The sequence below is a fragment of the Pelmatolapia mariae genome, linkage group LG6 (assembly GCF_036321145.2).
Source record: "Pelmatolapia mariae isolate MD_Pm_ZW linkage group LG6, Pm_UMD_F_2, whole genome shotgun sequence".
Lineage (NCBI taxonomy): Eukaryota > Metazoa > Chordata > Actinopteri > Cichliformes > Cichlidae > Pelmatolapia > Pelmatolapia mariae.
The window spans coordinates 38,860,338-38,876,859 of record NC_086232.1 but is presented as its reverse complement, the minus strand read 5'-3'; the positions used below and the strand labels follow the sequence as shown (position 1 = coordinate 38,876,859).

At 38.5% G+C, this 16,522-nt stretch overlaps 2 protein-coding genes across 2 annotated transcripts in view; one reads left to right on the top strand and one right to left on the bottom strand.

Moving 5' to 3' along the window:
- Positions 1 to 2,699: 2,699 nt before the first annotated feature.
- Positions 2,700 to 16,522, top strand: part of vwa11 (von Willebrand factor A domain containing 11) — a 29,388-nt gene continuing 15,565 nt past the window's right edge. Inside the window, exon 1 of the mRNA XM_063475500.1 lies at positions 2,700 to 2,797. The gene's annotated coding sequence lies outside the window, so the exon portion shown is untranslated. The remainder of the gene's footprint in view (positions 2,798 to 16,522) is intronic.
- Positions 6,630 to 7,982, bottom strand: LOC134629814 (prostaglandin D2 receptor 2). The gene has a single exon (XM_063477327.2). It carries the CDS (start codon positions 7,980 to 7,982, stop codon positions 6,630 to 6,632), a length of 1,353 nt encoding a protein of 450 aa, XP_063333397.1.

Here is a 16,522-nt window from a genome sequence, read left to right as displayed (position 1 = left end):
TTTTAATTGAGGTTGTGGTTTACCGTGTAGCCTAACTCCTCTTGTCTCTGTGCCTGGGAGAATTACAAACTGATAACTAAACTGTTGAGTCACATGCACGCTTAAATTCTCACTGTTAGCATCATTGTGGCATCTCATATGTTAGGTTCCGTTGAGGCATAGATTTAGGGACTGTAACTATTTGGGGGTTCGTCCAGGATTTGAACCTGGGCCCTCTTGCAGCCCATCCTTCCTGCATCTTTTGCACTATTAAAAGGAGGCACACACAGTAATTTTAGACATGAAGCACTTTAAAGTTTACTTCAGCTCCTCCCACTATCCAGTTACAGTTTACACAGATCATAACCCAGTGGTTTCTGTTAATCAGATCCGTAACTCAAACCAGTGGCTGATGCATTGAGTTTATTAAGTACAGGCTGACTGGGAGTTGTGAGTAACTACATTCCTGACTAATGCAAATATCTTTATCTAGGCCTCCAACTTTCCCTCATCCAACGCCTGCAACTAGTCCAGAATGCCGCAGCACGTCTTTTAAATGGCACCAGAAGACATGATCATATCACACCCGTCCTCGCTATCCTTCACTGGCTCCCCGTCAAATACCGTATCATTTTTAAAATCCTTTAATACACTTTTAAAGTTTTAAATAACTTGGCGCCCAACTACTTAATCAACCTCCTTGACCCTTACACCCCCAAGAGAGCACTTAGATCCTCTAAACAGGGGGCTCTTAGTGCAACCAATGTCTCGACGGAAGGGGGGATTGTGCTTTTGCTTTTGCCGCACCGAAACTTTGGAACAGCTTGCCGATTGATGTCCGTGCGTCGGAATCCATTCAATCCTTAAAATCACGTTTAAAAACCCGGTTTGCGCTTGTGCCACGCCACTACCTGTGATGATAACTGTATTTTCTTTGCTCCTTTATTGTTGTAACCCTGCAAATGTAGCTCGTCTGTGAAGCACTTTGATGTACCTGGGTCTTTTAAATTTTAAGCAGTGGTATTGTTCAAATATCTACAAATAGAAAATCCTGAGCACTGGGGAACAAAGAAATAAGAAATTTGTGACTTTGATGTGTACTTTCTGAATATTTCTGAATGCACTGCAAATTATGTATTCAATCAATGCATCAATCAATCAGAACTTTATTCACCATATGCAAGTTGCCCTGCAGTGAAATGGGCCCAGACCCGCCGTGTTCTCCAGGAGGGAACGAGCATCGAAGGCATTTGGAAAGGGAGGGGGGATGAGTGAGTGCGTATCAGTGTATGTGTATGTGTGTGCGTGTCCAGAGTTCAGCTGAGACAGTGTCCTTCGCCCTGCCAGGCTAAGTAAACAGCATAATTGCTTCCTTATGTTTTTGTTTAGTGGCATTTACTGTTTCACTGCTGAATTCTCATGCTAAACATGAGAGTTTGCAATAATGAGGTTGGCATAAATAAGAGTTATCCCTGTAAGCCATAAGCTCAGGCTCCAGGCCACTCTAAATGACTACTTTTGCTGATTTCCTTTGGTTTGACTCATGAACAACTAAACCATTGTGCAACATTTTGAATTCCTTTTCTGGTCACCCGTGAATTCCTGTGTAATCTGCCAAAATTGACATGAAGGACGGGGAGTTTTCAAAATATTTGAAATCAGGTTTTCGATTAGTTACATAATTCACTTGGGATAGTGAAAAAAATGTTATTTCTTCTGTATGGGAGGATCTCCTACCTATCGACATCTTTTCTTAAGAATCCATTTATTTCAGGAAACAGTTTTAAGCAAGCCACAGCGACTCTACTGCCAGAGGCACAACTGAATTGATGCATGATACAAATCTGTTTTCTTAGTTGATATATTGTGAGACTTTCATCTTCATTGCTAGAGATTCCCAATTACTTTTTTTTCAATCTAGTTTTAGTCATTTTCTTAGTTTTGGCCAAATTGACCTGCACGGTTAATCTGCTGCACTAATCCACTGTTGTAACGGGAAAGAGACAGTTAAAAAGATGCTTGAACTGCTGAACTCTTTAAAGGTCCTTCATTTCTGCATTCACTACTCAGCCATGCATCACAGAGGCTTAAGGGGAGTGCTGCTAAAACAGCTCGATTTAGAGAAAGAATGAATCGAGAAGCTGTATAAACTGTGAATCATGCACATTGACTCCAGCAGAATACAAGAAAAAACAGAATGGAGCCAGAATGCATCAGCTTTAAAGCTGAAAGAGCCTTTCTGGGGGTTAACATTAAACATTAACATTAACAAAAGTGATACTACTAGTGCTACAGTGCACTAGATTTTAAAGCTGGAGCTGATAATAAGGTTGGTAAGTACATATTGTATTTACTCAACCTTGGAAATTCAAAAGTTGCAAAGCAGTATTTACAATCATGTCTACAGTGACATGATTGCGTTATTGATCCAGTTCAGCAGTAATGAACCAGTTATCAACTTTGGACAGTTTCACTGATGTTTCACCTTAATTCTGCCTAAAGACAAAGAGGAAATGCAGAAAGAAGATTACAAAATGTACTTCCTTTAAAAAAAAAATTCAAAGAAGTAAATGAAATTCAGTTACAACTATATGTAGTGTAATACAGGAAATGGTGTCTTTCCAGCATTGACAAACACACACATGCCTGATCTTGCACTGAGACATATTGTGCAGTGGCAAGCAAAAAAGAGAAGGAGGAGTGCAAACTTTTAGTGTCCTCGACCACAGCTGAAGTCTGACACAAACAAACAGCCTTTGTGTCAGGAGTTTCTTCGTAACCATGAAAAACCCTAGATGACTCATTCTTCTATGCAGGGGTAAGTAAAATACTTCCACTTCTCCAGTTTTAAGTGATCTTTTATTGGAATGTATAATACAATACAAAACAATCAGTAAGCATGTATAGATCATAATGTCACCTGTTCTTTTGCATTGTGTTATCTTGTTTGTAAATATTTGCATTCTGGGGATTTGAGAGTATTTACTTGGTTTGTATCTTATACCAAATTTACATTATTCTGTCAACATTTGCACTGACCAAGCGCATTATTTAAGTACCAAGAGCAGCGTTTCAAAAATACTCTGCTGCATTTAACCCTTTAAAACCAAGTGCATCATGTTTGAAACATGAGTTTCTATGAGCTTTTGAGACTGCTATAACTTCAGTGTTACTTTTTCTCCCTGAAAACCAAAATAAGTTGCACTTTAAAAAAAACAAAAACATAGCAAATATGATACATATGCAAATAATTTTTTCTTTTTTAAATTTTGTCAGAAGGTTATAAAAAATCCATTTTTAAAGTATTTGAATTTCATGACAGTTATTTCATGGTTCAGGCTTTAAAGAGTTGATTGACTGATTGATGATTAGCACAACAAAATAATAAACTGTGAAACAATTATTAAAGTAAAAGTATCAGAAGGCCCACATGACTGATAGATTTCTAACTTGCGGCATTGTTAGGTGTGATTCTTCAGTTTGTAGGGAGCATGTTATTGATACAGCTGGTTGATGTTTATAATATATTTCTTACTTTTGTCTTCAAACAGTTATTGAAACTTGTAACATTTATGTAACTATGTAACATTTAAAGGAAAAATGCTCTTAACAGTTTGATTTGAGGTTCTTGGTAGCATTTAAAATATGACAGCTCGACACTCCTCACATTGTAAGGGCCAAAAAAGCCATATAAATTGGAAATTTCTAGACTAATGCTTAGAAATACTTTGAAGAACACTTTGTTATACATCTAATCATCTGCTTTCAATTACTGAGGGGCAATGCTTTATCTCACCAACCTGTCTGGGCTGCAGAGGACCACTAGCTCTCACTAACTCTGAGCTCTTCCCCTTGTCCCCAAGGCTGAGGCAGGGTTGTATAGACATATGTATAGACAGTTTGTACCTTTATCACTAATGTGCACATAGGCATACACTTAAGTACATAATGGTCATGGGAAATTCACTGTGATAAACCTCAGCTTTGCTTAATTCTCTAGGCAGCATCTGTCAGCTCTAGCAGTGCATTAAATACTTTAAAGCAATACTTAACCTCACCATACTCTTTTTCATCCTTTTCTTTTTTTAGATTTTTATATAATCTCTCCGACGATATCATTTGCAGCATATTACGCTGCGAGTGTTCTCACTGTTGGCCTGCTGTTTCATTGTCTCTTGTTGAGTGTCAGTACCCTTTAATCTTTATTACTTCTATATCTTTCATCTTTAGATTCACATCTCTTGGTTTTGAGAATTACTGAGAATTGATAAGAATTTAAAGAGATATTCAGACTATAAAGATTAGCCCCTCCATCCACTCAACACTCGATCACTTAGATGGAATATGAAATTTAATTTGTTAGCACAGTAGTGGATCAAATACTAGGATATACAATTTTTGTAAAATATCAATAACTCAGGGTTATTCATGCTTTCTTCAGATTTTTACAATTACCAAAAAAAAAAACAAACAAAAAAACCCCAAAACACACTATTTGGCTAACAATAAAAAATATGTAAAGTAATCAAATATACAAAGTATTATCAAATAAGCAGAGTGTAAATATTGGGCAACAAAAAATGATAATAAAAAATTACTTAATAGACAGAATACAGAAGAAACTCTACTTCCTCATGCTAGTAATTACTTTGACTGTTCTGCAACCCTGTGTATTGTAAAACTAATAAACGAATTGCCAGGCTCAGGCAACACTTTTCCATCCCTGTCTGAGACTTCCTTTTTTTTGTATTTCTTTTCTTTTTTCTGTGTCTTTGATTTACTGTGATCTTTTTATTTTACTCTATCGTTTACAAAGCAAAATAAATCATTGCTGGAAATCAACGCAAACATGCAGTCAGAAACAGATGATTACTGAAGGGGAAAAAAGAAGTGAGTCATAAGCAGAGGTGGAGAAAGAATGATAATCTGTTCAAAGTGAAAAGCTGAGGGGAAAGAGGAATTTTTTATGCTTGCCTGACCTGTTTAATCCTGCTCTGTCTTTATATTCTGGCTCTCCACTGTCTAATATTCTCTTCAAATTACAACTACCTCTATGGTAATCCCACCCTTCTGTGGCCTACATTATACGTTAGTCTGTGTTCAGCTCAGTGTGATGAAAGCAGACAATTGCTATTGCAGTGATGAGATAGTCAATCAAAATGGATATTAGATATGATCAAATCCAATCACTCAGATAGGTGGTTGGGCGATCAGCAGTTTAGATTTAAAGTGTTCCTGGAGGACAGGACCTGAAAAGCATAATCCTGCATTGTGCTTTCATGGCTCCTGTTCAAAATCAGTGCTATCCTGCCCTCTGGTGTCTAAAAACTGTACAATATGAATTGACAGTACGGGGCCATCTATCTATGGCATCTTTTCTTCTTACAAAAAGGTTAATAAAGTGACTGAAAAGACAAGTTACCAAAGTGATACAAACAATTACAGCTTTTTATTTAAAACATTTAAAACAGCTATACATAACTATAGAAAGATAAGTATAGAAATACTTGAAATTCGAACACTGACACATTTACAATGTTAAACGCTGTGCATAAATGCTAAGATTTTGTAACTTTTACATGAGACAGGATATGCAACTATATTTTCTACTGTACAAACTGAATTTTGACCTCATGATCGCGCTCGGGAAAGCTAACTACAAATCACCATGGTCTTGCACTAAATCAGAAGGATATACATTTTCCAGTTTTCAGTCACATGCACAAGCTGATGTATTGATCTTTATAGGGTCGCCATTCAGGGGTAGTAGTGACAATGTAGTACAATTTTAAAAGGCCATATAAAAACATTTGAAATGTAACTTCACTGATTACTAACAAAACTATATAGTTGATGATGATGTATCATTTCCCACATTTGAACTACTCTTCTTACAGCCCTAAATCAAAACACTGATTGGTGGAACAATCAATGATGTCACTGTTAACATGGAAATGTTTAGTTTCAGGTCTCGAAACTTCAGCAACAGTGCGAGCAGTGATTTCAGTCAGGAACAAAGCACCGTACCATATGTATAACTATAGTTTGCTGCACAAACACAACACAAACCATACATTTACACATTGTTATTTAATTCTATGAAAAGGGATACTCATTTCGTCTCATTTCGTTTCGTCACTCACTTGGATGAGTGACGAAACGTTTCTCCCACAAAACGCTACGTCCAGATGAACAGAATCAACTTTTTGGAGATTTACTTTCCTGGATGATTGAGAATGCATCAAGGCGTATGAAAAGGGAGTTTTTCCTTCTCACAGTTGCCAAAGCACTTACTCATAGGGGTCATATGATTGTTGGGCTTTTCTTTGTATTATTGGGAGGGCCTTGACACAACTGTTGTTGGGATTTGGTGCTATATAGATTAAATTGAATTGAACTATATTGCCAAAAGTATTGATTGTCTGCCTTCACAAACACATGAACTTAAGCTGATGATGTTGGACCACCCTTTGCAACTATAACAGCTTCAACTCTTCCACAAGTTTTAGGAGTGTGTCAATAATTTGGATAGTAGAATGAACACTTTTGGTAATATGGTGTATGTCTTACAGTACCTGTAGGGCACGTGTGCTTGATTAAATGTAATTCATGCACTTCCCGAGGCACAAAGCCAAAAATCAATTGGTGTCTCAGCTATGCTCCACTTTACTGTCCTGCAAAGCTGATGAGAAGGTGGGCTGGGTGCCTTGTGACTGACAGGGTGATGCTGGGATTCCTAGGCCAACATCTCGACTGCTCCTCCTCCTAATGTGATTTATTAAGCTCTTTCCTGGGGTCATCAGTAACACCCCTCTTTCTTCTACCAGTCCGTCAAACACTGCTCCCAGACTCTGCCGTATTCTTACACAGAAACGTGGGCAACTGAAGACATAGAGAATAGGGTTCAGTAGTGGATTTAAGAATGCCAGTGTTGTAGCTAGAGGTAGACCTACTTCCACTAGTTTGAGATAGTCCATATTATATTGGGCTGCCACTTCGATCATACAGAAGATGTGATAAGGAGCCCAGCACAGTGCAAATGCTGTAATCACAGATGTCACCATTTTGGTGAAACTCTGGGATAGCTGGCTCTGACTCGCCAGATTAGGGGTGGTAGGGGTCAAGGGGCCTTCTTTAGTGGTTAATGATGGACGAGGGATTAGAAATTTGAGAGATAATTTATTTGTGGCTGCAGTTCTTCCATGTGTAGTTCTTGATTCTTGATTTCTGTTTAACGTAATCAGATCATCAGTTAGTCTAGTGGCACTCTGCTTCCTCCTCCTGTTCCTGCTCCTCAGACTGAGACCAATTTTGATGTAGCTTCCTGCAATCACTGCCAGTGGCAATATGAATGCCAGCAGCAGCTTGGAGATAGCTGTGGTCCACTGCCTCATGTTACAGTCTCTCTCAAGTGTGGCATATGAGGAATACATGGCAAAATTGTGATAGCACAACTTTCTTTTATGCTTCGTTTCATGCTTCGTTTCAGTTACTGAGCGGAAAACATAATATGGCAATGCATTAGCTGCTGCCCATAACCAACCCAATATGCACACTTTCCACGCTCCCGCTACTGATCGATGATTTTGGCTCCACACTGGCTTGGTGACCAGAAGTAAGCGGTCCAGCGAAATGGCTGCCAAAAGGAAGGCTGATACGAACATGTTGAAGAAAAAGATGAATGTCTGCACTTTGCAAAGTGGGTTGCCGAGCTCCCAGCTGTGACGAGAGTTTAGGTATAAAGTGAACAGGGGAAGCGTCAGGGTAGCCAGGAAGTCAGACAGGGCCAGGTTGAGCACCCAGATGGAGGCCACGGTGCGTTGTCTCAGGCGGAAGCCCACCACCCAGATGATCAAGGCATTCTCCAAAATCCCCAGGCCAGAGACCAGTCCATGGATGCAAACCACAGTCAGATTGACCTGTGTGTTGTTATTAAGTTCATGGCTCCTCATCACCTCAAGCTGGGAACAGAAAACCTCTGAGACATTTGTCTTGTTGGACATGTTTGAGATTATTTTTTCTGAAAAGTGAAACAAGACACAGACACGAAGCTTATGAATAACCAGTTAAAGTCAGATTTAGGAGCACAGGTACCATTTGTTTTACAAAAGGTCACAAAGTATTTTACTTTCCTGATCTCATATCCATCTTTGTGAGAATTTAATATGTAATCTATGTGTTTAAATGCCCCTGTGAGCACGCTTACGCTGAACAAGCAAAGAGATACTCAAACAACACATTTCAAAGCACAAAACAGCAATTTGCACTGGGAACATGGAGTTTTTCATAGCTATACACCCAGCTGCCGAATACTCCACGTATGTTATAGCCAGACATACATGGAGTATCTATCAAAGTTGCTGTCTCTGAGAGAGAAGTATTGGATCTCAGCACTTGCTATAGTGACACCTGCTGGACTGAATTATGGTTTCACTTTTAAATGTTTGTTTTGAACGAGTTGAGGTAAATTAAAAACAACATATATTCCCAAGAGCTTGAATAAATATATATATACAGGCTCTGGTGAAGGCAAAAAAAATTAGCATATTTGTTGGAATGGTGAAAAATAAGCTGAGATTTGTCAACTGTCCCTGTGGTTTGGCGTTAGTGATTACTATTTCCCTTTTGATACTCATAATTTTGATTTGGCACAACAGATAAATGTGCTGCGGAGGTGCGTCCTCTTGAGATAATGTTATGAAACCTTTATGTGATTGTGCTTACCACTGACACTCCTCCCACACCCTAAGGTGCATTGATTCCACTTTTCTTGCCTGTTTTTCTTTTTGTTTTTATTGTGCAATTACATACTTTGCTTTCAGCATTATGACTAATATGATTATTGGTGAATAGTGAATCACCGAGCAGTAATATTTTTGGAAATGAAAGCATCATTTTCTGACTAGAGTTACCTTTCACCATAACTGTCATGGAAGTTCGTTGTGAGAAAAAAATAAGAAAAACAGCGACACAGTCTCTTTGAAACATGTCAAAGCTTGTTTTTGTGGACTAGCCACATACCATCTATTGGGCAACTACACATGTTTAGTTAAAGACAATCCTTAGGAGAGAACAGAGATACCAACAATCTGTGAGGATGCCTGTCGTTATCAGCCCATAATATTGCCAGTGAAATATACACTAAAGACATAAGGGTAGCCAAAACTTAAATGTACGGGCACTTTTCAGTTTTAAAACATTACCATACTGTGTACACAATGCAAAACACCTATTTTTAAGGTTTCAAGTGATTGTTGTTAATGTTATTATAAATCATTATAAAAGTCATTTTAAAATTGTAAAAGAAAAAGGAAGACATCAAATAATCATTTTCATTTTTTTTCTGATATTACTGCTATCAACATACTTAAGGGTCATTTCTTAAAATGGACATGTTTATGAAGTTGCTAGATCATGACTCATTTGGCAGACTGCATAATTCACAGTGCGTGAATGAGATATGATGTTCAAATTAGAGAAACAGAGACTCGTTATCACTTCACTCCTCACAAAGATTAGTTGTGGCTTATATGCTTGTCTCATCAGAGATTTGACTTTAAAGTTGTAAGCCTCTCCTGTAAGTGTGAACGGTTAGGAACTATTTAAAGTCATGACTGAAGACACGATCTGCACCTCAGGCACAAAACCTACTAATGACAGTTACCTGGCACGTTAACACCAGGACCACTGTACTTACGCAAGTAGGAAGTAGATGTAGTAAATGGAATCAAGATAACTGCGTCTTAAACGAAGAGACATTTTCCCCCCTGATTACCACATGCCACATTGTTTCAAGAACTATGGATTTCCAATTCCAATACACTTAGCTCCAAAGGAAAAAAAATCCTAGGGCCGATACATTTAAATAATTTGTGGCTCAGCTTTAACACAAGTATTTATTGTTAGATTAGATTAAGGGGTGTAACACAAAGCAGTGATGCCCTAACAACAGAGACAGTGTAGCTAATAAAAAAGTATCTGATTACTACAGTAGCTTTTTAGTAGTTCTAGTATTGAACATTAAGGGAGGTAAAATAGAGAAATACACTATTAATATGAACTTTAAGTTTCTGCCTGTTCTAAGTGTTCTCTACTGTTGCTATTTCTCCCTTATTTTCCAACAGATTCCAGACATTTTACAGGCACTGAAATATGGGTTGAGATTTTTATAATAAAAACATTTGACTATTCACGTATAAAATTCAAAGCAACATTGTTCTCCCTTAGCTATGGTTACATTCTTAGTCACATCCCTGCAGTCATGATGTAGATGAGGTAAACACAACACCAAGTCTGCACATGAATACAGAAGGATGAGTTGATAAAAACGAGACACAATGCTGACGTGAATGCATGAGTGTTTCTTTCTTTCTTGGATTACTAATTTAGGGGTTAATTTAGCTTTCAGGAGAACTTTTTAAATATCTTGGGTGAATTCAGTCTTTGAATACCTACATTACGAGAGGCCCGTCCAATACAGGACAGAACAATTTCACCAGGCAACTCTGCATGCTTTCGCACCAGCTGTAGTGATTATGAAGATAGAGATTTGTGCTTTTATGAACACTTTCTTTTTTGAGGGTTATACTTTCATGAACATTGAGTCTATTATGTCAAAGTGTATTATCAGTGTGGAATTATTTCTATCTTTACTACCTTGATAGCTGCTACACATTACACTTTTATGTGAATTCTATTAATCCTATACTTTATGTGTGCTCCATATAGTCAGGTCCCATTTTATAAAGTAACAGGGTGATTCAATTCAACGGCAACATAATAGCATAACAGCCTCTATATTGGCCACAAAACTAAGTTACACCCTTGTCTCAGTGAATTAAATTACATTGAAGTGTAGCCTTTAAAAAAATAACCAAAAAACCTGCTAACTAAATGTGCAATAATCCATATATCAGATTTACTGTCAATTGCTAAAATTAAATGTATAAAGAGACAGGTGACAAGTGCAGATACGAGCTCTGATCTTGGAACAGTTGTTTCTCATTTGATGATCTCCATTCATAGAAAAAATAAACCTGCTAGCTAATTACTGCATATGATTAGATGTTATACAATCAGGTATAAATTATGTAATTCATAACTAAACAAACACCTACTGTTGGATTATTAGAAATGTAAAAGAAATGCTTTTTAAGAAATGAAAACTGAATTATGCTCAAAACCAAACATAACTATTGCTTAACAACAGCAAGAAGTAGAGCAAAACCATGATGACTGCATATACAGCTTGTACTCATAACTAAACTTTAGTATTGTAGAAAACACTCACCTGTATAGTCAGTCAGATTCACAGAAGAAATAGAAAGTTGAAACTTTTCATAAATTTCTGTTGCGCACTTTTTATGAGCCTATTTTTCTTACTCAGCACTTCAGTTCTCTCAGTTTATAATACTTTCCAGTCCTGGAGACACCTACTGAATCCCAGACACATAGAGATGAATGCTGACATACCTCCCTTTGCTCCACCCCATACACTGAAAACATTTCTAATGACACACTGGGTGTAACAGCAGGAACTCATCTTTTGCTAAAATTGAAAATAGGTACATAAAAGCATAGAAAAATATTCAAATGAAAAACAAGAAGATAAAGAGAATGTTATTGAAACATAGAAGTGATACCTGTGGCATGGTTTCAACTGTCGTACGTGATGATAACTCTTGATAGGGCTGGACTTGCAGAAACTAGTCCCTGCGACACTTAAACGGTGAGACAGTTTGCATGATGAAACACTGCACTACGTGTGTTTCACCACCACTGATATATTTTCATGTATGAGTTAAATTTAGCTGTGTAAAAAGATATTATTCAGTAGTAAAATCATTTATGGAATAGCTGACATGTCATTACCTGGAATTCAACCAAAAACTGCACTAATAAAAAATAACTAAATAAACTGATTAGCGTTTTGATAAAGTTTAAAATGAATTTACTATCACTCACTATCCCACACTGAGCACTTCACCAGTGGTGTACAACAGCGGCCCTCAACCCCTGGGCCACGGACTGGTACCAGTCCGTGAATCGTTTGGTACCAGGCCGCGAGAGTTGAGGCTCAGGTGTGAAATTCAGGGTTTCTTTATTGTTAGTTTTTTTTTAATCGTTTTCATCAATAACTTGGTTTTTTCCTGTGTGTTATTTTTTTGGTACTGGTACTGGTTTTATTTTGTTGTATTTATCCACGACACCTTGAAGGTGAAAATATTGTCAGCCATAAACCGGTCCATTGCGCAAAAAAGGGGACCGCTGGTGTAAAACAACTGTATATTCGTTCATTCCCTACCAAATGGCAGACTGGCACTAAAAAAATTGCTGGAATAGATGGCAGTCATTTTCACTGAAAATGTATGGAATCAGAATTAGTAGTTTAATTATTTATATAGCACATTTAATTACAACAGGAGCGTTGACCAAAGTGCTGTACAAGAATACAACATACATAATAAAATAACTGTACAAGCATACAACATACCTAATAAAATAACTTAGAGTATTAAAAGCAAACACCAAATATGAATTAACAAATAACTCTCATGCTGTATTAACAGCCAGTAAATAAAAATGCATTTTAAGATAAGATTTAAAAAGATTGACAGTGGGAGCCTGTCTGATGTGTAGGGGTAAATTATTCCACAGCTTAGGCGCTACGACTGTAAATGCTCGATCACCTCTATGAACCAGCCTCGACCTTGGTACAGCTAAAAGCAAAAGATCACTTGATCTAAGAGATCTAAGGGGGGTATAAGTCTGCAAGATGTCAGACAAATACCCGGGAGCCTGTCCATTCAGGGCTTTGTAAGTCAACAATAAAAGTTAATTAAGTTAAAAAAAAAAAGTTAAAAGTTAATTCTGAAGCGGACAGGGAGCCAATGAAGGGAGGCAAGCACCGGGGAAATGTGTTCACATCTTTTAGTACGTGTCAGAAGACGAGCTGCAGCATTCTGGACCAACTGCAGCCTTGCCAGGCAGGTCTGGCTAACTCCAGCATATAAGGAGTTACAGTAGTCCAGCTGGGATATAATGAAAGCATGAATCGCCCATTCAAAGTTTTTAAAAGATAAAAATGATCTCACCTTAGATAAAAGCCTCAGTTTGAAGAAAGACCGCTGTACGACTGAGCTAATTTGGTTTTCAAAGGTGAAATTGCTGTCAAATATAACCCCCAAATTTTTGGCATGCGATTTGACAAAAGGCTCAAGACTGTGCAGGTTAAAATTAGAGGTGCTGGGATAGCCGCTTGGTCCAAAAATTATCACTTCGGTTTTGTTCTCATTGAAGTTAAGGAAGTTAGAGGCCATCCAAGATTTAACTTCACCGAGACACTGAAGTAAGGGTTCTACTTGAGGCAGGACTGTTTCCCTTCAGTTGAAGATAGATCTGAGTATCATCGGCATATGAATGAAAACAAATGTTATATTTTCTAAAAATTAGACCTAGAGGCAGCATATAAATGCAGAACAATATTGGCCCCAGTATAGATCCCTGGGGAACACCACAAGTAAGGGGAGCTGAGGAAGAGATAAAATCGCCAAAGCTCACAGAGAAGGTCCTGTCAGACAGGTATGACCTGAACCACTCTAATGGGGTGCCCTTTACGCCACAATGCTCCAACCGTGTGATTAAGATGCTGTGGTCAACAGTATCGAAGGCAGCGGTCAGACCTAAAAGCAGAAGCACAGCTGAGTTACCTGAGTCAGTGGCTAATAAAAGATCATTAAGAACTTTTAAAAGTGCAGTTTCAGTGCTATGAAGAGTTTTAAAACCAGACTGAAACCTCTCAAGAACATTGTGTCCATTTACAAAAGATTGCAGCTGAACAAACACAATCTTTTCCAAAATTTTCGACAGGAAGGGGAGCTTTGAAATAGGCCTGAAGTTAGTGAGGACAGAGGAGTCGAGATTAGGTTTTTTAAGTACAGGCTGTACAACAGCATGTTTAAAACAGGCTGGCACAACACCTGAGCTAAGGCTGCTATTAAAAATAGCTAAAATGTCAGAACTGACAACCTTAAAAATCTTTTTTAGAAGATGTGTTGGAATAATGTCGTTTGGACACAATGATGTCTTTGTGCCACTACAAACTTCCTCCACCTGATCAAGACACACAGGCTCAAACTGATCAAAAACAGTAGAGCAGGTGAATATTTTAGAAACGTCATGTGAAGGCAGGGCAATCATAGATCGAAGCTGTTTTATCTTATTGATAAAAAACTGCAAGAACCTTTCACAGGTGTCTGAGGAACTATTAATACAAGAAGCTGGGGAAATATTCAGGGCAGAGTCAATAATTGAAAAAAGAACCCGAGAATTATTGGAGCTATTCTCAATAACATTAGAAAAAAACCTAGACTTTTCTGCTTTTACAATGTCCTGATACCTGTACAGACTGTTTCTCAACATGAGAAAGGACACCTGCAGCCCATCTTTTTTCCACTTACGTTCAGCCTTCCTGCACTCTCGTCTGGCTGAACGAGTGGCCTTATTTATCCATGGGTCTGGTCGTGGTTTCGAGTTTATAGTTTTAAAAGGAGCAACCTCATCAAGGACAGTTTTGCATTTATCATAAAAATTAACTGTCATTTCCTCGGTACCAAAGCCAAGGGGAGATCTTAAAACTTTTTTAAAAGCAATAGAAAATTGTTCTGTTGTAGATTGGTTAAAGACACAACAACGACGTGTTGAAATAAGAGGTGTAAAATGGCGGAGAGATAAAAGTATGTCAAACACAACAGGACAGTGATCAGAAAAAACAGCATCACATATTTCCATGTTTAGGACCGGTAACCCTAAAGACAGCACAAGATCCAATGTATGACCCTGTTTCTGGGTTGGCCCAGACACAAGTTGAGCAAGACTGAAGGAGTCTATCAAACTTAAAAAGTCTCTGGCCAGCGAATTGGAGGGACAACACACATGAATATTAAAATCTCCAACGATTAAGATTTGATGGTAGTTTGGCACAGTTCCAGCTAAGAAGTTTGAAAAGTCTAGGATAAAATCCTTGTGATATTTTGGAGGTCTGTATACAGCTGCAACGAGTGTCGGGCGGGGATGCCCCAATTCAAACGCCAGAAGTTCAAAACTAGAATACGAGTCAGTTAAGAGTTGTTTGCAAGAGAGCTTCTTCCTAAAAACAGCTGCCACTCCACCACCACGCCCAGTCATCCTCGGCACATTAAGATATTCACAGTCAGGCGGTAAAAGTTCAGTAAAACAGCTGGACTCACCGGCTCTCTGTCAAGTTTCCGTTAAAAGCATTAGATCCAGTTCCCGATCGGTAAAGAAGTCCTTAAGAATAAAAGTTTTATTTGCTAGCGATCGTGCATTAACAAGACTTAATCTCAGTGGTACAGGTGGCTCAGCGGCCGATGTGGGTGCCCGACCTATCGGCCGTAGGTTCTGAGGGTTTACTCCACCTGAGCGAAGACAGGGGGGACGCTGGCGCGGGGTTATTGTCGTAAGCCCGACAACAGGTGTCAGGCAAGTGTAAGCCATGTCCAAAGAGTGCCAGTAGTTGATGAGGTGAACTCATCAACTACTGGTTGAGGGTGAGGTATTTTTCGAAATCGTGTCCAGGTAGCCTTCATTCTCACCAATAAGCCACTGCGTTTCCCACGGCGTCTACGGCGCCCTCTCAGTTGAGGTAGCGCCGTAACGCAACGGAGACAAGCTGGAACTCCTGACAGGAGTGGTGGGGAGAAGGTTCCCTGATATCCACGATTGCAATAAAGAGTTTTTAACTCAGAGGATCTTAAAGCCAGCAGCATTTGGCGATCATATAGAAGCAGAGAGTTAGCATGTTTTAAAACAAAGTAAAAATAAAACACTAGTACAAACAGAGTCAGACGGCAGGCCGTACACACTGGCGCCATCTTTAGATTGGGCATCGCCCTCAGTACTAATATTGTGTTTGCTAGAAAGCTGTCCAGTCAACCTGAGCCATTTTCACTCTAACAGAACTCTACTGGTCTTGTGCTGGCATCCAAAAAAGTAACCATCTCAGCAGCACTGTACATCTTTCAAGTGTAGTAACATGTAAACATATATGTTATACATTTAATCATTAGTTATTATTATCTTTTACTATCTTCTACAGCGTCTTTTGTTCTGTCTTCTTCTCCTCACCCACAACAAGTTGCGAGGAGGTTTCTTCCTGTTAAAAGGGAGTTTTTCCTCCCCACAGTTGCCAAAATGCTTGCTCATGAAGGGTCATCTGATTGATGGGGTTTCTCTGTATCTTTGTAGGGTCATTACCTTACAATATAAGGCACTTTGAGGCAACTCTTGTAGTGATTTGATGCTATATAAATAAAACTGAATTGAATTGAAATGAACTGAATTGAAACCACTGTACTCTCCCCTCACTGGTGAACAAGAATCTGAGATACTTAAACTCCTACATATGGGGTTACTCTTTCCCCACTTTAAGTGCATTAAATCCTTTTTACATTTTCAGACTTGGAGGAGAAATTTTTCATTTTCACATTTTCACTTTTTACACTTTGCAAATTTCCCAAGTGTG

Bases quoted from the DNA above. Each gene is read 5' to 3' on its own strand.
- LOC134629814 (XM_063477327.2), bottom strand. From the start codon at position 7,982: ATGTCCAACAAGACAAATGTCTCAGAGGTTTTCTGTTCCCAGCTTGAG.